Source organism: Cavia porcellus, unplaced genomic scaffold, assembly GCF_034190915.1.
Source record: "Cavia porcellus strain 051 isolate PalLab524CR breed Dunkin Hartley unplaced genomic scaffold, mCavPor4.1 scaffold_28, whole genome shotgun sequence".
Classification (NCBI taxonomy): Eukaryota; Metazoa; Chordata; class Mammalia; order Rodentia; family Caviidae; genus Cavia; species Cavia porcellus.
The window spans coordinates 7,424,709-7,450,320 of NW_026947511.1; the positions used below are offsets into that span (position 1 = coordinate 7,424,709).

General features: G+C 36.0%; 1 protein-coding gene across 5 annotated transcripts in view; it reads right to left on the reverse strand.

The window, feature by feature from the left end:
• Positions 1–25,612, reverse strand: part of Pcgf5 (polycomb group ring finger 5) — a 116,098-nt gene that overhangs the window by 38,028 nt on the left and 52,458 nt on the right. For 4 of the 5 annotated variants that reach the window (XR_010044253.1, XM_063239427.1, XM_063239429.1 and 1 more), the window contains exons 3-6: positions 13,503–13,599; positions 2,191–2,246; positions 2,018–2,077; positions 78–223 (exon numbers count right to left, since the gene is read on the reverse strand). Coding sequence is in view for 4 of the 5 variants with exons in the window: in XM_063239427.1 (XP_063095497.1) it covers positions 78–223; positions 2,018–2,077; positions 2,191–2,246; positions 13,503–13,599 (359 nt within the window). In the remaining variant the exon portion in view is untranslated. The remainder of the gene's footprint in view (positions 1–77; positions 224–2,017; positions 2,078–2,190; positions 2,247–13,502; positions 13,600–25,612) is intronic. The other variant, XM_063239428.1, reaches the window with a different exon arrangement.

Consider the following 25,612-nt stretch of genomic DNA (forward strand, 5'->3'; position numbering starts at 1 on the left):
TTAAAAAATTCATCAACAAATTTAAAAGTATTTACTATAAAATGATCATTAAAAATACAACTATTCTTGTCACTCACCTTGACTACATTGTCTCCTGATTGTCCATTATTTCGTAAACAATCTAGACAGATAGCAATTTGTGGGTCACTTCTATGATAGTCTTTATCATCCTGATTTTCATCACCTTCTTCATCTGCTTTAGGCTTGTCCACTTTCGAAGTATCTGTATAATTTTTTAAAAAGTCAGTTATAATTCAAGTTTATTAAAACACTACCCATCAAAACCAAAAGCAGACTTAAATCTGTGGCATACAAATAACACAACTGCATTTGCTGATGCACTCATTTATTCCATGTCTTTGATAATGTATTGGACATATACTGTGTTAGGCCTGAAGTACCATTAATGAAAGTAGAAGGTTATCATCCCTAACATATAACAGAAAGTAAATAAATAGACAAACACATGATGTGAGAGGTAAAGTGAACTCTGGGGGCACATATACACGAGGCATATAACTCTGGGGATGAAGCAGATTCAAGGAGGATTTCTAGATGAAATGTCTCTAAAATGTGAAATAATTGTTAACTAAGTATTACTTTGTAAACCCCTTCCCCAATAATCAGTTAGCTTCTCTTTATGACTACACTAAAAATGTTATAGGGGAATCTAGAGGGGGGCTTGCTTTCTTCTTCATATTTACGAAGAAACTAGGTAGCCAGGAACTGCCTTTTATGAGCCAAACTAGCAGCTCCAATGGAAGATTCAGATTATTGACCTGAAGATTACATTTATCATAAATATTGTTAAAAGGGAGAAATGGGATGAGGGAGCTAAAACTTACAAAGCAGGATACAGCCCTTGAGAAGTTAACTTGATACAAAGTTACAGACTAAACCTACTATACAATTTCTGATGACAATTTCCTGTGTTCCTGTCCTCAAGCAAGCAAGAAAAACTGGAACATTTAATTAACCTTACGTTAGCTATATTTTTGTATAGCACTATCATCTAATTTCAATGTACGTTTAAATACAACAAGGCTTTAGCTAAGTAATTTTAACTTTTTTGCCCCTTTAGTTGTTATGTATTAAAAGCAGTGCCTTGCTACCCTACTTCAGTCATCAAAACTATGTGCAGCACGCCCTGCTTAGGAAAGCAGTTCTGTACAAACTGAAGGAGAAAACCAGGATCTCTGTGTCCCTGTTCTATGGATGAAAAAAAAAAGGCAGCATGATGTTTAATCGGCAAATACACACTATTAAGATTTGAATGGTATTTAGGATATCTTGAATGAAATTTCATTATTAAAAAAATGAGAAATAAATTCTACTTGTTTATCATCTCAGGAAACTCTTTGTATTAGTAATATATATTAACAGGCCTTTTTTTGACCAGTTATGTTTTTGCCAACATTATTAAAAATCACCAATAGTCAGTGTCCTAGGGCCAACAGAGGAGATCTGGACACCTGACCTAGGTGATGAGAAAAATTCCAGTAAGTTCACTGAGATATTTTTTAAAGTCTCAGGATGTGTAAGTTTGTGTCATCTAAGCTTCACCTATGAAAATTTCATTCCAGAGTATTAGAGCATATAGAATTCCTTATGGCTCTCAGTCACATCTCAGTTCCCTGTCCTATTAAAATGAACTTATAAAATCAATTTTAAAACTTCTAGAACCCTTGTTGTTTAGCTGTAAGCTATTTCTTTTTTAGATTTCTACTATTAAGAAATTATTGCTAAAATCATCTACTTAGTTTTCTCTTTTATCTCTCTTTTCTTTCTTATCCCAAAGCCCAATTTCCTCTCTATCCATCTGACCTCAACTGGATACCAGATTTGTATAGAAGTAGATAAAATCTCATGAAGAGAAACAATGAGTATTTGAATTTTGTTCAAGAGAAATTTTAATTTAATTTAAATTTACTAAAGCACAAAAGTTTTGACTTTAGAAAGAGCTGACCAAAAAGTTAACCAATTTGAGACATGCTATTAGATACAGGCATAAAGTTACCTTGTCCATTTTCTTGAGGCTTATTTTTCTTCCAAAACTCAGATTCACGCTCAAGTTCTTCTAATTTAAAAGAAAAAAGGAATACAAAAAACGTAAAAACAGTCATGAAAACTTTGATCAAAATGTTGATTTCATAAAACTGTAAGTCTGTAAAAACCTAAACAGCAACTTACGTTCTCGCAGTCCAGGAACCAGCTTAAATATAATTTCCTCCAATGTATTATCCAACCTTAAAAAGAGGGGAAGGGGATGAGAACATACTAACAATGAAAACATCAAAATTCAGTGCATAAATAGTTCAAAATTTGTATCATGTATGTATCTATCACAAAATGCAGAACAATTATTTTAGTGACTATATCAAACCCTTCAACACACAGAAGATAATCATTTGTAGCCTTTGCCAGTGGTAGACTGATTTTAAAAAATTATCCAGGTTCCCAGCTCTCTTTCTCTACATCCCCTGCTTGACTACAGGGTGGGTTCAGTTTCCCAACCCTGAGAATACAGGTTGGCCTTGAAATTTGCTTAGACCTATAGACTATGGCACTGACAGCTTTGCTTAACTCTGAGCCTGAACTTCAACAACATGCTTTGCTTTCTCTATCTCTCAGAATCCTGCTAGCATAAGAACAAGCATGAGGATGAGACACCACACAGAGGATCACCACCCTCCACTCTTGGGGCCATCTTAATATGAGGCCACAGACAGCTCACCTCCAATATGGGGAAGAACCCAGCAAAGAGCATCCCAGCAGCTTCCCCAGTGTGGAGCTCACTGCAGCTGCATGAGGGAGCACAACCACAGTCAGAATAATCACCAACCAACCCACGGACTGGGAGAATAACGGACGCTTACTTTCACAAGCATTCATTTATGAGTCTCTCTTATATGCAGCAGTAGCTGCTAAGTCCACTCTTGAAATCTCTACCAAAATCTTGTTCTTTTCTAAGATGGATATTATCTACATTGCTCTTTTCTCAGTGGAAACCATTTAGTTATCTGCTTTCCCTAATACAAATTTAAATATTTATCTTGAATTTTTCTTGTTTTCTTTTCCTGCCAGACAACTTTTACTTTTCATGGCTTTTTTTTTCTTCAATCGATCTTCTTGCTCCCACAAATAAGCCCCTTTCACTTAGTTTCTGTCATGCTGCTCAACAGCATTATTCCTCTCTAATTTCAAATATCTTCAGACATGCAACAGTTTGTTACACTTAAAAAAGGGAAAAAAAATTGCTTAGCTCGTCTTTCAAAGCTATTAGTTTCTTAATATTTTTCCCCCGAATGAAAAGCATTTGAAAACATAATCTGTCACATACTCTATTTTGCTTTTTTCTCCCTCCTCAACCTTCAAAGTCATCCACAGTCTTCTTTCATACTAAATAAGCTTTAAAACTTCTCAGTTGAAAAAAATTTTTGAAATCGTCTCATATGTCTAGCGGCCTTGAACTAGGAAGCCCAGTTTGGTCCTGCACTCAAAGTGACCCTCTTGCCTCAATCTCCTGATTGCCAGGATTTCAAGTGTGTGTCACCACACCCAACTTTCTAAGTTGAAATAACTTTCTGTTATGTTTCTCTGCAGATATTTCAATTTCTCAGATTGTCAATAAGACAGTCTACTTGAAAATTTTCTTTCCTGCTTTTATTTTTTTTCGTTACTAAATAGCTAACTAAAGTTATTATGGGTGATTGCTTCTAGGACCCCTCACAAATGGCAAAATAACCAATCCCTTATATAAAATGGTACAGTATTTACATATAGCTTATGCATATCTTCTCATTTACCTTAAATAATCTCTAGGTTGCTTATAATACCTACTGCAAATTTAAACATTATAAGCAGCTAATGATACATATTATTTAGGGAGTAATGATTAAAAAGTCTGTGTATATGTAGTACAAATGCAATTTCCCCCCAAATATTTCTTTCTCTGTCCTCCTTCCTCTCCTCTCTACTCCCTCCCTTGTCTTCGCCTCTTCTCTTCTTTAATTTAATTTAATTTTTGCAGGCTGAGTATTGAACCCAAAGGCCTTGCCCATGCTAGGCAAATATGTTACCATTAACATCTGCATCTCTAGAACCTCTTCAAATAGTTTTGCTCTGTGGTTGAATTTGGGAATGCAGAACTCACAGAAACAAAGGATCAACTGTACTTCTAAAGCAATTTTTCTGTATACTCTGCATTTTTTAAATCTCTCAATGGGCTGTTTTTCTTGAGGAATGGATTTACATTTATGGCTTAAAACTACCATAAATTCAGTAAACTTTGTCTGGCTGACTGTCTGTGATATCTCACTACTGAGCTCAAGTTCCCTATTTCCACAAACATCTCCACTACCTCTTCTATGTCAAGACTGTCTCAACAATCCTCCTGCAGTGAAATACTGAATACCCTTCACTGTCTCATTCTTAAAATTAAATTGTTAAATGATAGAGCAACCCTTCCAAACTGGCTCAAAATGAAAGGATTAACTTTTCAGTCTAATGATTCACACACTCAAGCTGGCTTAGTTGAGACCAGCTCCTTCTCAGCATTTCTCCCATCGATCCTTCCGCCACCATCCTGCCCTCCCGCCACCATTCACCACCCTGTCAAAGTAAGACACAGAGCTGCTTTCCTGTAACTTGACATTCTCAGAATACACTCTCCAGAATACTAATTTGATCATTATTTCTTAGATCAAGAACTAATTTCTTGGGTAGGGGATATAGCTCAGCAGCACAGCATCTGCCTGGAAACTGTGAAGTTCTGAGTTCCTGGTACCATAAAAACCCCCAAAACAAACTAATTTCTGCCCAATTCCGGGCCTTCAAGTGTTTATGTAAGTCAAATCCAACATACAAACTGTAATTTCTGCTATTCTCTTTTCTAGTCAACTGGTTTACTCAGTTATCCAAAGAATTCTTTCTATTTTTCATTCTGTTCTTCTCCCTCGTGTTTTCAATCCTCGCTTAAATACTCTTCTTTCCAACCAAACTGGTGTTAGCTTTATTCTCAAATACTAACTCAATCACAAAGTTTTTCCAGACTGTTTAATAACAGTAACACATAAGAAATACTAGTTCTTTTCATAATGTTTAAAAATACATATATAATTCAAACATAAAGTTTCCTTTAAAAATGTTAACATTAAAATGTATCATTCTTAGGCCCACCCTCCACCCTGTTTCCATTCCTACCACCCTAGAAGCAACCATTTTCAAATTTAATCTCTTTCTTCTAGTATTTACTTTCACATTTTCCTTTTAAAAAAAGCTGCACTTTTTCTGCTGTGTAGATTTTTCTGACTTCCTTAAAAGCTTAGTTCTGTTACAGTATCTGTCACTTCCTTTCCTCTCAAGATATACTTTTTCCTTACTTCCATCTTTTAAATGTACTTTTATTGCCAATATAATTATCAATAGTCTTTTTAATGACAACACTTACATGATAATTAAATACATAATTATAGGATTGGGGCACAGCTTAGTGGCAGAGTGTGCGCTCAGCGTGCAGGAAGCCCTAGCTTTGATCCCTCATGTAAATCAAATCATGTAAATATTCACAAGCTACTCTTCATGGATATATCTTCTATTTTTTTTCTAGTAACTACTTCTTTTCATTTACTATGTACCTAATTCTCAAACTCTCAAAACAAATGTCCTCACATCATATACACGCCAATCAGGCATCAACTAGATTCACTGTTCTTTATTTGAGACATTCCTAATCATTTTGATGCCACTTTAATCCAAGTTAAGACTGACATGACCCACAGTCAACCATTATAATCACCACTTGCTCAAAAATTTTGTTTGGTATAATATCAACTCTAGTTAAATTCAACTCCCTTTACCTATACACTTGCACCCATGGCTGAAAAAGAAAACCACCACACGCCTTCAAGTTCATGATTTTTTTTTTTTTTTAATTTAAGAGGAAAAAGAGAAAAACACAAAACAAACCAAAGCGGTGTAAGGGTACACGTAATACAGAACTACAAAAAAAACCAAAACAAAACAAAAAAAACAAAACAAACAAACAAAAAAAAACGTAACAGTAAGAAATCACCTGTTAGTATATTACATATTATCATCTTGAAAATAGTTCCTCAAATCACAGTATCAAAGAATACAAGGTGGACATTCAAACAGGTAGACTGCAAACAGCTGTGTTCAATGATCCAAAAACATTGATACAGTCAGCTATTTAACACCCCTAAACACACTTGCTGTTATATCCGTTAGAGCTCTTTTTCTTTTTTTTTTTCCCTCTCTTTTTTACAACAAAATTCACGCACTTTGGATTTCATTACTCCTTAGTGCTTATTACTTTTTTTTTGGGGGGGGGGGAAGAATACAGTCAAATATGGCAAAACAAAGCTGTCAGTCAACACCAAGGATAGACATAGCACATGGTGTAGAACAGAGTACAAGTTTATCAACAATGGTTATCAACGTTGTCCCTTGTTTCCTTAAAAAGAATTGTCTGTCTCATTAGATATTATAAAGTTGGACAAAACAGTAGAGAACAAGACCAATAAAACTTAGGCATTGTAAACATTACAGGACTTCCAAAGAAGACAATAGTCAAACCAGAATGGGTATCTTAGTGAATCTTATTGTCTTCAAAGTAGTTGCCTATGTCTTCAAACTTGATACTACCATATAGAATGGAACAGAGTCTAATCAGTCAAAACAAGATCGTGGGAGTACTACAGGACTTCAAAACAAGTTAATAGGAAATCAAAAAGAGTTACTATTTATATATCCTAATTTTTTGAATTTTTTCTTTAATTAAGACAAACATAAGAAATGATTAATAATTTTTTTAAAACAATAAGGGCGAGAATGAGATAAAACAGGACATAACAATATAACAATAGAGGTCACAGCATGACTGTTTCAACAACCTAGTACTTCACCACCATATAACCTGACTTAATAGTAGTTACCATAGTGTCTTTTTCCTTGATATATTTGGATAAAACTTCATATACTCTAGCTTCAAATATTTTCAAATCAAGAAGCCCAGAATAAAGCCTTTCTAATTAATGAGTGAAAACTTTATAAGGCTCCAAGGCCACCTAATGGGGAATCATGATTACCACATATTTTTATATATTTGAATCATTACTTACATTAGGGAAACTATTCAGTATTCACACATGCGAGATTGATTTATTTCACTTATGAGTATGGTCTCAAGCTGCGCCCATTTATTGATAAATATCTCAATGTGATCCTTCTTTATAGCTGAATAATACTCCATTGTATAGAAATACCACAACTTTTTTATCCATTCCTCAGTTGATGGACACTTGGGTTGTTTCCAAGATCTGGCGATTACAAATTGTGCTGCTATAAACATAGGTGCACATATATCACTGTGGTATGATGCTTTCAGTTCTTCTGGGAATATGCCTAGAAGTGGAATAGCTGGAATAAATGGGATTTCCAGTCCCAACTTTTTGAGAAATCTCCAGACAGATCTCCACAAAGGCTGTACCAGTCTACACTCCCACCAGCAGTGCAGGAGAGTTCCTTTTTCCCCACAGCCTCTCCAGCATTTGTTGTCGGTTTTCTTGATCCTGGCCATTCTTTCAGGAGTGAGATGGTATCTCAGTGTGGTTTTAATTTGCATTTCTCTAATGACCAATGATGACGAACATTTTTCATGTATTTATTTGCCATTTGCATTTCTTCATCTGAGAATTGCGTATTCATCTCAGATGCCCATTTTTGGATTGGATCTTTGAATTTTGGAGGTCTGAGTTTCTTTAATTCTTTATATGTTTTAGACAAGAGGCCCTTGTCTGAGAGAGAGTTCACTAAAATCTTTTCCCAGTTTGTGGGTTTTCTTTTCACTATGCTGGAGATTTCTTTTGACATGCAGAAACTTTTTAATAAGAAGTGGTCCCAGTTATTGATTCTGGGAAGTATTTCCCGTGCGGTTTGAGTCCTGTTCATGAATTCTTTACCTACTCCTATGTCTCCAAGGTTTCTACCTAATTTGTCTTCCAATAGATTTAGTGTTTCTGTTTTAATATTCAGATCTTTGACCCATTTAGATTTTAATTTAGTACATGGTGATAGACATGGGTCTAGCTTTAGTTTTCGGCAAATGGAGAGCCAGTTTTTCCAGCACCATTTATTAAAGAGACTGTCATTCTTCCAGTGAACCTGCTTGGCTCCTTTATCAAAGATAAGGTGGTTGAGTGTGTTCGTAGTTGTGGTTGTATCTTCTAATCTATTCCACTAATCTTCGGCTCTGTTTTGATTCCAATACCATGTTGATTTTACTACTGTTGCTTTGTAGTACAACTTCAAGTCAGGGATTGTGATGCCTCCTGCTTTGTCTTTGCTGCTTAGAATTGCCTTTGCGATTCTAGGTCTCTTCTGGTTCCAGATGAAATTTAGGAGTGATTTCTCTAGATCTATAAGGTATGTTGATGGTATTTCTATTGGGATTGCATTGAATCTGTATAACAGTTTTGGGAGAATGGCCATTTTCACAATGTTTGTTCTTCCTATCCATGAGCAAGGGATGTCTTTCCATTTTCTGAGATCATCTTCAATTTCCTTTTTCAGTGTATTATAATTTTCACTGTATAAGTCTTTCACTTCTTTCGTAAGAGTAATTCCTAAATATTTCATTTTTTTGCTTGCTAATGTGAATAGTCCAGTTTCTCTTATTTCCCTCTCTGTAATTTTGTTGTTCGTGTATAGGAATGCTATTGATTTCTGAGTATTGATTTTGTATCCAGCCACATTACTGAATTTATTTATTGTATCTAAGAGTGTTTCAATGGAGTTTAGGGGGTCTTCTATGTAGAGTATCATGTCATCTGCAAACAATGATGATTTAACTTCTTCTTTTCCTATCTTTACCCCTTTTATTTCTCTTTCTTGCCTAATTGCTCTAGCTAGTACTTCCAGTACTATATTAAATAGGAGTGGTGATAAAGGACATCCTTGTCTTGTGCCCAATTTTAAAGTAAAGGCTTTCAATTTTTGGCCATTTAGTATGATGCTGGCTGTTGGTTTGTCATAAATGGCCTTTATTATATTGAGGTAAAGACCATTTATTCCAATTTTCTGTAAAGTTCTTATCATGAATAAGTGTTGGACCTTATCGAAGGCTTTTTCTGCATCTATAGAAATGATCATGTGATTCTTATTTTTGGCTTTATTGATATGGTGGATTACATTTATTGATTTGCGTATGTTGAACCATCCTTGCATTCCTGGGATGAATCCCACTTGGTCATGGTGTATAATCTTCTTGATGATTTGCTGGATCCTATTTGCCAATATTTTATTGAGGATTTTTGCATCTGTGTTCATTAGGGAGATCGGTCTATAGTTCTCTTTTATAGTTGGGTCTTTCTCAGGTTTTGGTACTAGAGTAATATTTGCTTCCAGGAATGACTTAGGAAGGATTGCTTCCCTTTCAATTTCATTGAATAGTTTGAGGAGTGTCGGCATTAGGTCTTCTTTATATTTCTTGTAGAATTCTGCAGTGAATCCATCTGGGCCTGGGCTCTTCTTGGTGGGTAAGGCCTTAATTACATTTTCAAGTTCATTAGCAGAGATTGGGTTATTCAACAGTTTTATATCCTCTTGATCTAGCTTTGGTACTTCATATGCTTCTAAGAATCTGTCTATTTCTTCTGTGTTATCAAACTTTTGAGAGTAGAGGTTTTCGAAATAGGTGTTGATGATCCTCTGCATTTCTATTGGGTCTGTAGTGATTTCTCCTTTTTCATTTCTTATTGCATGAATTTGAGCTTTTTCTTCCCTTTTTAAAATAAGGTTGGCTAGGGGCTTATCGATTTTATTTATTCTTTCAAAGAACCAACTCTTTGATTCGTTGATTCTTTGGATTGTTTTCTTAGTCTCTATTGCATTGATTTCTGCTCTGATTTTTATAATTTCCTCTCTTCTTTTGGCTTTGGGCTTGACTTGCTCTTCTTTTTCTAGCTGTTTGAGGTGTAGCATCAAGTTATTTATTTGTATTCGTTCTGTTTTCCTGATGTGGGAACTCAGTGCAATAAATTTTCCTCTCAGAACGGCTTTCATTGCATCCCACAGATTCCGGTAAGTTGTATCTGCATTTTCATTTTCTTTTAGGTATTGTTTAATTTCTTCTTTAATTTCTTCTGTGACCCACTGATAACTCAAGAGTGTGTTATTTAGTTTCCATGTGTTTGCGGAATTTTTGCAGTATCTTTTGTCATTAATTTCTAATTTCAGAGCGCTATGATCCGATAATATGCAAGGGATGATTTCAACTCTTTTGCATTTGCTTAAATATGTTCTGTGAGCTAATATATGGTCTATTTTAGAAAATGATCCATGTACTGCTGAGAAGAATGTGTATTCTGATGTTGTTGGGTGGAACATTCTGTATATGTCTATCAAACCCATTTGTTCACAGGTGTGATTCAGTTCTGTTATTTCTTTGCTCATTTTCTGTCTGGTTGATCTGTCCCTTGGTGTCAGTGGTATATTAAGGTCTCCTGTTACAATTGTGTTACTGATAATTTGAGTTTTCATTTCTGTCAATAATTGTTTTACATAACTGGGTGCTCTGGAGTTTGGTGCGTATATATTTAAGATAGTTATCTCTTCCTCTTGGAGTTTTCCCCTTACGAGTATGTAGTGACCTTCTTTGTCCTTTATGGTCATTGTTGGTTTAAAGTTCACGTTGTCTGCAAACAGAATGGCTACTCCTGCCTTTTTTTGGATTCCTGCTGCATGAAGAATTGTTTTCCATCCTTTGACTTTCAGTCTGTGAATATCCTTCTGGGTTAGATGGGTTTCCTGTAAACAGCATATGGTTGGATTTTGTTTCTTGATCCATTCTGCTAGTCTGTTTCTTTTGATTGGTGCATTGAGACCATTTACATTAATGGTTATTACTGTTAAATGCTGGTTAATTGTAGGAATGTTATCTCTCAGTTGTTGCATCTTTATCTTTCTGTTCTGTTTAATTATTTGCTTTGCTTAGTGGTTTTTTCCTTTGTGTATCTAAACTGTCTTTCAATATTTTTTGCAGGGTTGGTTTGGTGTTCATGAAGTTCTTCAGCTGTTCTTTGTCATGGAAGTATCGTATTGCACCATCTATTTTGAATGATAGTTTTGCAGGATATATCAGTCTTGGTTGGAAATCATTTTGCTTTAGGATCTGGAATACTTCACTCCATGCTCTTCTTGACTTTATCGTTTGTGCTGAGAAGTCTGCTGTGATTCTGATAGGTTTTCCTTTATAAGTGATCTGTCTTTTCTCTCTGACAGCTTTTAATAATCTATTCTTGTGTTGGATTTCTGGGATGGTGATTATTATATGTCTGGGTGTAGTTTTATTTTGGTTATGACTGTTTGGAGTTCTATATGCTTCACTGATCCTGATGTCAGTTTCTGATCTCATGCTTGGGAAATTTTCAGCTATTACTTCTCTAAATATCCTCTTGACATCCTTCATGTTGTCTCCCTCTCTTTCATTAATCCCTATCATTCTTATGTTATTCTTCTTTGCATCGTCTTGCAGTTGTTGAATTGTTGTTTCCTGATTCCTTGTTATTTTCAAAAGATCTTTCCTTTCCTGTTCACTAGCTGCAATCCTGTCTTCAAGGTCTGAAATTCTATCTTCACTTTCATTAAGGCGGTTTTTACAACTTTCAGTGGAGTTTTTTATTTCCTGTATATCTCTGTGCATCTGCATTATGTATTCTGTTTGTTTCTTATATTGCTCGTCTAGGGATTCTATCTTTTTGTTTAGGTCCTCCAATTTTTTTCTGTGTTTTCTTTAGATATATTTAGAATCTCTTTCATTTCTTTTATCATTTCTTCTTTTATCTGGGAGATTATTTTGAGTTTGAATTTCTTTAAAGCTTCCTGGAGTTGCTTGTCAATTTCAGTGGCTATTGTGTCCGATATATGAGGTGGATGGGATATATTTTCTTCTATATACATCGCTCCTAGGGTTTCTTGAGATGGGCTGGAGGTTTGAGGTTGTAATTTGGTCTTTCGTTTTGTCATTTTCCTATATTTCTGTGTTTTAAGTGTTATTTGAAAGCTTCCTGAGGATCTGTTGAAAATCCCCTTCTATGTTTGGAGCTACTGAGACTCTGGCACCGCGCTACCCCAAGCCATTGGGCCTACAGAACCAGTGGCCCTCCTCTGCCTGCTCAGAACTCCGCAGTTCCAGACAAGCTGGGCCTCAGGGACACTGTGCGCCCACCTGCCCCTTGGAAGCTCCACAGTTCTTCAATCGCAGCCGGGTTAGGGTACTCACCACAGGCCGCAGTGGTTCAGGAACCTGTGGACCCTCCCTGGTTGCAGAGATATCCAGAGTCCTCCAGACATGCAGAGAGGCCGGTGAGGGCACCCCAGATCTGCCCAGCTCCTCCTCTGCAGACCTATGGCCAGGCGCGGCAGCTAAACAGGCTGGGCTAGGCTGATAGTGTGGGCCCGCCCATCCGTCGGCAGCTCAGCAGGTCTCCAAGTGAAGCCGGAATGGGGAGGCTGATGTGGAAGCCTCAAACCCACCTCTCCCCTTCACTGCACCTGGAAGCCTGTGGGAACTCCAGCAGTCTGGGCGGAGATATCCAGAGTCCTCCAGACACGCAGAGAGGGCGGTGAGGGCACCCCAGATCTGCCCAGCTCTTCCTCTGCAGACCTATGGCCAGGCGCGGCAGCTAAACAGGCTGGGCTAAGCTGGTAGTGTGGGCCAGCCCACCTATCGGGAGCTCAGCAGGTCTCCAAGTGAAGCCGGAATGGGGAGGCTGATGTGGAAGCCTCAAACCCACCTCTCCCCTTCACTGCACCTGGAAGTCTGGGGGAACTCCAGCAGTCTGGGCGGAGATATCCAGAGTCCTCCAGACACGCAGAGAGGCCGGTGAGGGCACCCCAGATCTGCCCAGCTCCTCCTCTGCAGACCTATGGCCATCAAGTTCATGATTACAACAAAAATGTGCCTTCCGTGCTGCCAGGAATGGTACTATCCTCTCCATGCTCCTGGACCTTTCTCTTTCCTCAGCTCTCCTTGGCCTCTTTTTCTGAACTCTTCACTGAGGAGCACTGTCTCCTCAAATGAAAAATACTGAAGCAATGAAGAATGTCCGCAGACTGTGGCCACCATATTTACTTACAGTATCTGCAACTAAAATAATTCAAATACCTAGAGAAAACTACAATTTTAATTTTTAAACAAATTTCTTAAATATTTAAGATAGCAGCCAAGGATATAATTCCGTAGAACAAAGCACCTGCCTGTCAAGTGCAAGATCCTGAGTTCAATTCCTGGTACTTCAAAAAACAAAACAAACAATATTTAAGATTAACAGTCTTATTTTAATCTTAAAATAAATTGTTTAAAATGAGAATCATAAAATTTATAGGATATAAATGTCAAGATATTAAGAGAATATGCCATAAAAACTAGAAGTTTATATGATATATTTAAATTAGAGGAAATATAAAACATATGGCCTTACCTCAACATTTCTAATGGATTTGTCTCATGAACTTGGTTGCCACACCTGGGACAATCATTGCTATCTTCAAAGTGCTGAACAATACAAGTCTTGCAGACTAAAAAAGAAAGAAGCTTTTAGATTAAAATGGATCATCTGAACTATCACTTAAGTAGAAGCAGTCCTTAAAACATTATTTACTACATGAAGTATACTATTATTTAATCTAACTGTATAAAACCTCAAAACTGTAACACTGTAGCAAAACTCAAAGGAAATGAAAGCCTTGACCATGATACGAAAAACATACCCTATTTTGCTTATTGTTTTTATATTCACAAACCATGTAATACTCCAGTCATAGTCCTTCTGAAAGCTAGTGCATTTATGCAAAAAAAGTATTTCTCATTTAAAGAAGGACAGAGAAAAATAAAATCATTTAAGATTGCCTTGATCTCTTTTGTTAAATAACTCATTTGAATGTATCACAAATAGTTTTTAATAAAACCTGAAAGTTTGCAATGTGTAGAGCTTACTTTTATTGGCAACATATATGCTCCTTGGACAGAATGGGAGTTATAATGGACTTTCTGGTCTTTGCAGAGTATGTTGAATTTGTAAATATAGGAACTATACTTCCATGGAGCAAAAGATATAGATCAAAGTGGTAACAAAAGCATGACAGATAAAGATGAAGAATATAAGAGAAACTTCTAAGAACAATAAAAGTTTTAAATAAATGTTCTGAACAAAGATAATGCACATATGACTGGTGGATTTGGGACAGTAACACTATATAGTCCCATATTTCCTCCAATTAATGTTAATTTCTTTAGTTATAAATCTCTTTCATGTTTTCCTAAATTTCCATTACATATTATGTCACTTTTCTCGCCCCAAAAACCTTCACACATTTACAGCATGTGAACTGTAAAATTTCAAACCAACTCTCTTTCCTGTACTCCTCTTCCATATTATTATCCTGTGCAACCTGAAATCTTCAGCAAGTAAGTCAAGACATCAAGAAATATTATTCTACTTTCCTTTCATAATTTAATTTCAAGGTACTCTTTTCCTCTTCTTCATGCCCCATATTATCTATAAATTTAACTATCTTAATCAAGAGTGAACCTAGAATTCATACCATGTGATTAGGAAAATTCAAATGTACTTCATATACTGGCTATAGCAACAATGATCAGAGAAGAAATCTACCAGATTTCTAATTTTAAAATCATTCAGTACATATATAAAATAACAGCTTTTGTGTTACTTATTTATTCACTGATTTAAGAGACATTTATTGAATGCTAGGCATTATACTAGTAGTTGAGCATCCAGGAGCAAAGTCCACAATCTTATGAAGCTTATAGTCTATTTAGGAAAGCCATCAGATAATTTTAGTTTATGGCAAGTGATATTTTCATCTTATCCCCCACCTCAAAATGGTAGACAGAGCCTGGGGGCTGGCAGCTAAACAGAATGATCAGGGTAGGCCTTTCTAAGAAGGTGACATTTAACCAGCTTTGTAAGTGCATTAGAATGCCCAATTCTTTACTCTTCATCATTCCATCAGTAATTTAGGGCAGCATCCTCCCTCCTCACAATAGTCTCCAAATTTATGTGAAAGACAATATGAGAAAACATGTTTTAAATAAAGCTAGCTTAGGGTTACCATGTAAAACTGAATACCTACTCTGGCCCTCAAATCTCTTGATTTCCAAAATGGTTCTAAATGTATTTTAATTTTTATTTATTTATTTTTTGGCTGTATGAGGAACTGAACTCAGGGTCCTTACACTGAAGCACATCCCCAGCTGCCCACCACCACCATTTTTATTTTGAGACAGGGTCTCACTAATCATTAAGTTCTTCTTTCTGGGTTTGAACTTGCAGTCCTTCTGCCCCAGCCTCCCAGAGTACTAGGATCACAGGTTCATTATGCCCAGCTTCAGTCTTTTTAAAAAGTCAAACTAATTTTTGAGAAGTCTGTCACCTTGTTATGCCACAATGACACTGAGAACAGATAATCTGAATACATTCAGAAGATTGCTGGCATTTGCTCTTTTTCCAGGGACTCAATGTAATTCCCACAAATTCAAGATAGAGGTTGAAAAGGACAGACAAGGAACAAGAGTGAAGGGGTTTTACAAAGCCTGATCCTGACCTGGAGTCTTGATCCCTGTAGTTCAAAACATTTATCACAGTCAAAGGATTTAACATTCCTTTGTTGTCTGCTAATCTTGACTAGCCAAAGAGGTACATGTCATTGTTCAGAGCAAATCCCGGTCTAGGTTAGCCAAGAGTATCAGGGCCTCCCAGAGGCAATGACACTAATCTAGACTGCCTGATTAAGAGTGGCAATTTTTCTTTTATTATTAATTTTTTTGCATTATGGCACAGATTTTTATTTTTTTAATCAGATTTTATTGGTACATTGTAGACAGACATAACAATCACATTCATCATAACTCCCCCCCCTTTTTTTTTTGGTACTAGGGATTGAATTCACAAGCCTTGCACTTGCCAGGCAGGTGCTTGTGCTGCTAAGCAAAATTTCCAGCCCAAAAGTTGTAATTCTTAAAGCATCCAAAGATGCACAGTTTTAAGAATAAGGCTAAACTAACTGAAAACAACATAACAACCAGCACCTAAGAACACTGCTAGGAATACTGATCTACATTTAGATGTGGAATGCCCAGTATATAGCCCCCAGCTACATGTGGGCAGTGAACACATGAAATGTAGTTAGTTCAAGTTGAGATGTGTTGTAATTATTAAAAAACAAACCCACTAAATTAAAAATAATACGAAAAAAAACTTCAGTAATTTTTATGTTAATTACCTGCTGACTTGACCATTTTAGATAAACCATTTAGATAGACCATTTTAGATAAAATATATTAAAATTCACTTAAATGGCCACTAGAGAAATTTTAATTTACGTGTGGCTCATATTTATTTTATTGTTGGGGGGGTACTGGGGATTGAACTCACAACCTCTCGCTTGTCAGGTAGGCGCTTATGCCACTGAGCAAATCCCCAGCCCTCATATTTTATTTTTATTTAACAGTGTTGTTCTAAATGAATACAGCCTTCTTTCAAAGAGATGACTTTATTTTCATACCAATGTCTGAGATACAGAATCTTATTTTACTTTTGAAGATGAGAAAGGTGATGTCGCCATAGGTCAGATCACCTGCCTACTCTGAATGGTAGCACAGACTTAAGTCCAGGTTTTCTGATAGAATATTTATTTTTTTCAGAATAGAATATTTTTTTTCAGAAACTAAGGTCAAAAACTAATTTTTATAAAAACATTTTTTTCAGATAGTTTTAAAAAAGGAAAATGTTGAACAACACAGTATCTTTTAATTTTTGTTCAGATGATCTGGTGATAATTATCACTGTTATAAACATGTATGAAAGTTTATATACCAGCCATCAGCACCATATATGCATATCTGCATGCATGTGTCCTAAATCAACATATGTAATTCAACACAATCTAGTAATTTAGTCCACACTACAACTCTATTAGTTAGGTAGAATTCCCAGGCCTCTTGTAGATGAAGAAATTAATTATAGAACCATAGCAAGCTGTCTTAACGATCTTGATGCCAGAAAGAACTGAAGGGGAATGTTTGAATCCAGAGTCCATCGTTGTAACCAGTGTATACTTGCCATGACATATTTATTTCTAATTTTACTTCTACAGATCTATGAATAATAATGCCTTGTGCATTATGGAAGCCTCACATATTTTGACTTAAAGAATTAGATCTCTTTTTAGTGTATTTTGCACAAAATAATCCAAGTATATTATTTGTTCCTTCAAAAAAATACCTCTAGAAAGTACATCACCCACCTGGTTTTTAAAGGTCATTAAATAAAGTTGAACCGTGGCTGGTCCGATGGCAGTGGGTTATCAGAACTTATTAACATTAGTGTCACTAAAGTTGGTATACCACCCTCCCACTGCTAAATTTGACTGGCTTTAAAAAAAAATAAAGTTGAACCTCATATAAATTAGAACGTTAGGAAATCTAAGCCAGAAGTTCAATAAACCTGAAACAACACAATTAAACATTTAGTTTCTCTTGTTTTTAGCTTATAAAACTTCTCACCAGAAAACTGACCTCTGAATTCTAGTTTATAACTTGAAATCTATACCAATAGAAAAATACATTTTAAAAACATCTTATAAATTTAATGCCAACTTCTCTAAATGCTCAACTGCTGTTCCAGTTAACTCAACTGGTACCAGGACAACATTTAAAAGGTTTTACTAGTCTATAGTTACAGACTCTGATTGGAAACCAAAAACAATCTCTATTTCTCACCAGACAGTCTGTTGAAACACCTGGGTGAGAAATGAAGTTAGGCTCACCAAAGAGATTTCCAGTTGGAAAAATCCTTAAATAATAAGAGCTAACATTTACTGAGCACCAACCAAGCCAAGTATCAACCTCTGCGCTCAGAGCATTCCATGGTTTATAGTATAGGCTGTTACTACTCCCCTTTGACAGATGAAGAACACAAACATAATCCTGGAGAGAAAGTCTGAGCAGGCAATCTGCAGTTGCCTTCTATGTAGGCAGAGATGGCATTCATTCATGGGCTATGCAGCTCCAGGCTTAAAATACAATCCACTATATATTTTAGAATGAACTACATTTAGTTCTCTTAATTGATCTTCATATTTAGTTCATTATAAACATCATTAAATTTCTGTCTGAAGTTTACTGAGTTTCTCACTTTTACTGTTTCTTTCATCTGAAAAAGGTTGTTACACAAATTAATAGAAAAATGGCCGTTGTGTCATCTAAAGCAGTTTTTTTTTTTGAAACTTAGAATTACCAATGAAATATTTTGAAGAATGGAATCACAGGTTCCATCACAGATCAATTAAATCAGAGTTTCTAGGAGATTAACACCAGGACTCTTAACTCTGCAAAGCCCTTTCACTAATGCAGCCAGAATAACTGGAGAACACTGACCAAGTGAAGACCAGAACAGGTCACAAAAATACAGCTTCCTGGCCGTTGCCTGTTGAGTTGCTCCAGTGGAGCATCTGGTTTTCTATTTCACCATAACCAGAGATAATTCTACTATTACCATTAGGAAGTCATTGTCACAGGACAAGAGATGATCAAAAGAATATGTGACTAATGCACCTGTAATGCCGAGCTATTTGAGAAGCCAAGATAATACAGCATGGTTGCTCTAGATAATTCTGAGGAAGACTCCCTGGATCTAAACACCATTTCTGTCATTAAGCAAACTACTTACTTTGTGCCTCTGAATACAACTAACAGATTCCTTACAGGAATTAAGTGAGAAATACTATACATGTAGTATTTATTGGCTTATATTGTCTAATAACTTGCAAATATTCAACAAATATAAGCTACAAGTATAAATCCCATTTCTGGAGGAACATAAAATCCTACCAAGAAAAATCAACATAAAGTATTGAAATGGTATCAGACTATGACCATTTTGCTAAAGGAACATGAAATAATATCTATTTTCTTTGTATTAATTCCCAGCAGCCATTTCCACTCCAGGGCTAGTTCTGCAACTTAAGTATGAGTGTATGACACTGTTCCAACTCAACAGAGCTGCTTGTTTTTGCATTCAAGGTACTTTTTTTTTCCAGAGTAGATATATGTCCAAGACTGACCAATACTTTTCCATCAGGCAATTTTTCCTTAACTTCACGTTTAATCCAATGCTAGTATAGAATCACTTATCCAGAAGCTGGCTTACTCTGTCTCGCCCCAACCACTCTGAATATACATGGGTTGGTACATTATTATGCATTGATTTTCACAGTTGAACTATCAAAGAAGTTTCCCACTTCCTATTTTCAAACATTGGGGGCATGTCTACAACAGATACAAGGTCCACAAATTAGTTGCTACTTTGAATTTATGGCTTACCTACACCTCTTCCCAGCTTTGATAACACAAAAAAACAAAATTTACAGATTTCCCTTTTTGAATAATATTTCTGCAATATACTGATAATAAAGAAATAAATAATAGTCTTTTGTCTCATGTTCTTTGCAATGTCATTCATTAGTAATGCTGTTTTTAAAAAACTAATCAATGGCTGTCCTCCTTTGTTAAAAATCATCTTTTGCATTAAAGACATTTCTTTTTCCAGAGTAGACATGTGTCCAAGACTGACCAATACTTGTTTTATCTGTCTACTTAGATGCATGTTATTTCCTCATTCGTGAAGTGCTTTGCCATCTTAAGATACCATTGTGTGTGTGTGTGTGTGTGTTGCTGAGGGTTGAATTCAGGGCCCCACACATCACAGGTCAGTGCTTTAGCACTAAGTTATATCGCCGGTCTTTATGTGCCGTTCTTCACAATACTCATTTTACAAACATAATTTTTGTCTTGAAAACTTTATCTGCTAACAGTTTATAAGGAAACTGTCAAGTGCAAAAGAGGTAGCAGGTTCCTGCTTTTCATATATATTCCTACATGCAAACTACCAATTTAAAAAAATTCCAGAATTCATTCCATGAGACAGTATAACCTCGTTTTACTTATTTTAAAGAACTAACAAGTTATCTTTCTCTTCTGTTGTTGTTCAAGACATATCTCTTTCGAAGGCTTATTAACTACAATTTTATGAAAAATTATACTATTTTCCCCTACAGAAAGCTTTTCGTTTGTTTTGATGGTTTTGTTTTGCTTTTTCCTCCTAGGACAAAAGAACAGGGAGTAAAACTGAGATTTCTGATCAGTTTAAAAATAGAAGCTAGGATTTATGTATGGGCTGGGGTTAGACAGCGAAGACTGGGAGACAAGTCAAGGAATTTAGCAAAGATTCCCACTTGTATAGTCTGGTTTACTGACTCCAAGGTCTGGGAAGAACCAGGAAGGGCCCATGAGTGCTGATGGCACTCCCACTCCAATATAATTTCTACAATCAATTGAAATAACCCCTTTTTCACACATATCCCTGCTCTGACAGATCTGCTCTCTACTACTCTGACTCCTCTGACCCTGTCAGAGTCACCCTGATTTGGATGACCTGGATGACGTGATGGTTCCTCCACCCTGGTTAGGAGAATTGGTTCCTTAGTGTGATCATGTGAAAGGGGTTGCGCCTAGTGAGAGGTCCTCAAGTCACCAAAGGCATGACCTTGAAAGGCATTATGCCAGTTTCCATGTGATCTCCCTTGGTAGTTCTCACAAGAGAAGGCTCTTTCTTTCTGCTTCCTGGTCTGAGATGTGACTGGTTTCTCCTACATATGCTTCAGACATGCTGTGATACCATCTGCAAAGCCCTCTTCAGCAAGGAAATCAATTGCTGCCACAAAGTCTTGAATTCTGAACCTCTATTACTCTGAGCTAAATAAACTTATCTTGTTGATAAATATCCTGTGGCAGATATTGCACTATGGTAACAGAGCTGACTAAAATACCCTCTCTTCTTCTTTGGTCATGCTTGCTTAATTAAACTAGAATTTTGTCTAAATCCACCTCTCTATAGATAATCTGCTTCTGTAGTATCATAACTAGATGATGTGGGAGAAAACATGCATCATGCTGGATAGTCTCTCACCTTAACTTCATGGCCATGAAACTCATGAAGTGGGGTTTTCATCTGCCAGGCAGTCATACTCAATGCCCCAAGTCCATTATACTCCTTGCCAGTACTTCACATTTCTCCTCTCTCCTCAAACCCCCATCATATCCTCCTCCATCCTCACTCTCCACTGAAGACCTTACTTGCTATTTTACTGAAAACAGAAGGAAAAAAGAAAACAACTGAATGAAAGGTAAGAGAACGTTTATCACATCTACACTTTTACTAGCACTGAACTTTGTATTCTGGTCTGTTCCCAGATTCCACATACACACCCATCTCTACCTTCTGCACTAGCTCCTGCCACTATGACCTATCCAAAAACCTGCTAAAGATGCTTATTAACATTCACACTTACTATTTCCTCCATGTAAAATGAGCACTTCTGTTGACAATATTTTCATCAGTTATCACTACATTTCTTTCTTCTAATTGCTGCGAAACTCTTTGACAGAGCTTCACAGACTTACTATCTCCAAACCCTGTTTTTCGTCTCAATTATTTCATTATATACTTACAGAATAAAGGTTAAAATAAAAATTTGCTATCCTGTTACATGTATTTAACTTTTTACTCCAAGAACTCCACTGAAACGTTCTTGACAAGATGAGGTGTGATCTACAACCCTCAGTATCTTACTGAACACCTCTGACACAGTTGGTCCCTTCTTTGACACTGTACGTTTAATTCTGCTTTCTAGGACTCTGCTCTTTGTTTCCTTCCTATCTCACTGTTTATACCTTTTCTTCTTGATGGGTTAAGGTTGCAGTACCCTGGAACTCAGTCCTTGGTCTTTTTCTATTCTTTTATCTAGATACTCACTCTCTTCAGTTTTTCACTGTTTATGTTCTGTGTGCTAATGGCTTCTAGATTAATATGTTCAACCTCTGGGTGGACACAACCTCCAGCTGTATATTTCACAGCTTACACTAAATTTCTAAAAAGCAACCTAAAATAACCTCCTGGGTCATCTACCCTCAAGCTTTCCTCTATCATCTGATGAATTTTTATCTTTCTAGATTCTTAGGCCAATGTTCTGAAGTTGTCCTTGACTCATTTTCCTTTTCATGACCTATATACAGCTCATTAGAAAGTATGCGTCTACCTTTAAGATATAGTTAGAGTCTGCTAACTTCTCCCAACACTGCTGTGCAAGCCATCACCATCTCTTGCCTGGATTATTGCAGGAGCATCCTAACAATTCTCTTTTCAACAGAATAGGTTGAGTCATTTGTTTAAACATAAAAAAGGTCACAACCATTACCGTACCCAAAACTCTTACCTGAAATTGGTCTTTCAGAATAAGTCCTTAAATTGGTCCTTTATCAACTGCTCACCATGCCCATGGACAATGCCTATTCCTATCACCTCTTTTAATGCTCCTTCACTCAACGTTGTCTGGTCCCACTTAGCCCTGGACCGTTTCTCAACATGCCAGATACACTCTTGCTTTAGAGCCTTTTATCTTGCTATTGCTTCTACCTGAAACATCTGATTAGACTCCTTACATTTTGTTCATACGTCACTTATGAATTCTAGCATAAACACAGCTTATTTTAAATGGTAACATCTCACAGAGTGAACAATTTCCCTTTCCCAGTATCACTTTTTCTCTTCTTATAGTATCTAATGTACACTATGATTTCCTTATGGTCTACTATGTTGCCTCAAGTGTCCCAAATGGCTAGAACAGGATCTGGAAGAAGCAGCGCTCAATAAAATTGTACTGAATGGGGACCTAAGGGTTAAGAGTATTTAAGGGAACCAAGGTTTTAGGGCCTACAGGTGTGCTACTATAGTCAAGTTAGAAAATTTTCAACTAAAGAGAAAGTAAAGATTTTAAGTTTACAAGTAATATTTTGACAATTAGAATGAGTTCATTCACTATTAAAATCTAACATTGATATTTTTTATTAATTCAGTAATGTCAGTGGATGGAGCATCCTGATAAAATAAGCTTTGGCCAGTGATTTAAACATTTTGATACCATGTAATGGTCTGTTAAAAACCAGCCTGTGAAACATCAGTAGTTGTGAAAAGTCTCAAAGTATCTAAAAGAAAATTTTGTCTTTTCTGCAAGACTACAGTGTAGTTGTTTGTAACACTTATACTTAACCTTTGTGCTATACTTTCAAACATACCTGCATACTCACCATAATTCCTAACTTGAATATTTCTGCATTTTAAATTATATACTTTTTATTAAACACTGGTATCAGTCCTCATACTGCTCTATCAGTTATTTATTCTCAAAGGTCAATACAGAAAATAATTTCAGTTTTTAGCTTCTATTAACCCTTAGTTTTGTCCATTAGTGTCTATGATACTTTATTCAATTATTTAAAGTTTTCACTTACTAATGCATGTCAAAAGCTAACTGAACCACAGACCTCATTAATCATTAAATTAATATTAGTAATAGTGATAGCTCAGTTGTTTAAAATCTGTAATTTTTCCTATTTTAAAGACAGTCATACAAGTGAATACCATCAACATTAATGAATGACCAGTTTCTGCCAAGATACTATGATATGCCAATAATTTCATTTTTAGCACAACCAAAAACATATTTACAATTATTAATACTATAAACATAATTTCTGAGTATTTGATTTTTATTCTGAAAGACTTTTTTACCCTAAAATAAATATGAATAATACAGTATTGGAAATATCATTTTATATCTTTTTTTCTTCATTAAAATGGCTATTCCTTCAGAATTAAATAACACATTCAGATACTGATTGGGTACAGTGTAACTGTCACAGAGTGAAGAAAACAGAAAAGGTTCTCCGCTTTTCTATATATACTATTTAACATGGCCCTTAAAGAAAATTTAGAAAATAAAGCTAAGTAGAACAAAGAATGAAAAAAATTAGGGAAATGTCGTAATGTATTTTACGGATGTGTCTGAGTCAGTTATCCAGAATTCTGAAATCAGCTCTAGCACCTACTGGCTGTATTTCTTAACATTTCTGTCTTATCTCTGTGAAAAAGCCTGGATAACAATGATAAATACTCTTTCCTCAAACATTTTTGTAGTTTGCACCTTCCTATTATTTTGGTCTCTGTGCAAATGTAACTCCCAAGAAAGATCTTTCTCTCTGTTTTCCCTCATAGCACTTAATATATAGAGAACCTTAAATGTCATTCTCTACGTGCTTATCGCCTATCTCACCTATCAGAATACAAGATCTAGAAAGCCACAGACCATACTGATCTTACTAATTGCTGTGGTCCCACTGGTTGGAATAATGGTAGGCACACATAGGTGTTAATAAACTTTTGTTGAATGATTAAATAATACCAGCTACCTAGAAAGGCTCTTGGTTAAACAAGACAATGAATGCAAAACTCAGGATTTCCCAAGACAAATGTTAAACACTAGCTACCATTTTAATCGTTTCTTAGCGTTTATTTTAGTTAAAACAATTAAAAAAACAAACTGGCTAGTTTTAGAGATGGTAATATTGTGTTTGGTCTCAAAGAGCATATCTAAAACTTTAGTGTACCACAATATACCTGGAGGGATTATTATTACAGATTTCTGGCCTTTACCAGAAATTCTGATTCTGTGGATATATAGTGAAGCCCAAAAATTTACGCTTCCAGGAAGTTTCCAGGTGATACTGCTAGTCTGGAAACTGCAGCTTGAGTAACAAGAGTATGCAGCGTAAGATTTTATATCAAACCATCATGGTTCTCTGTGCCTTAAGTAGATTCAGAAACAATAGTACTATACGATTAATTTATTCCTTCATTTTTACATATTACTATATAAAATCACCAAGAATCCCAACTGTAACATCAACTATATTCGTCAAGGAATTCTTCTCTGGATAGTATCTTAAAAAAATAAATGCAATGTGGGTTTCCAAAGAATTCATGCGGAGATAAGAAATTACTGCCACAAACTTTGAAGGGCAGAAAGAAGCAAACTGTCCTTTCCTATATCACAGAATTTCATGACTAGACACAGCCCCCAACAGAGAAAAAAAATCTTGATTTTTATAGTCACAAAATAATGAAGAACCAATGCACCGCATTCATCACACTTGAGCTGTTGAAACAACACATCCTTTGTCCTTAATTTAAGTAAAAAATCTTTAGGTCAACAACCTACACAACTACCAGAAAATACACTCTACGCAGAACCCTATTGCAAGAGTACAGCATCCCTCAACAGGACTATCAATCTCCAGTCCCCAGTCTAGAGTCCATTCCTTCCCAGTTTGAGACTCACAAGATGTCTACAGCTGCTAGAAAACAGTTTTTCTAAATTCACAATCCATAACCAAAACTGCCCACATGCCTTTTAAGTTGCCTACTACTGTATTTATATTTTTGAAAGGAACAACACACAATAAAATTATCAACTTACTAGCCATTCATTTGTTCATTTAAACTTTTTAAGCATTCAAGTACCAATTACTAGAGAGACACTTAATCCAATCCCTGTCGGTGGGAACATCTGGATGGGACACCATGGAGGGGATGAATTTTAAGAATGTGTAACT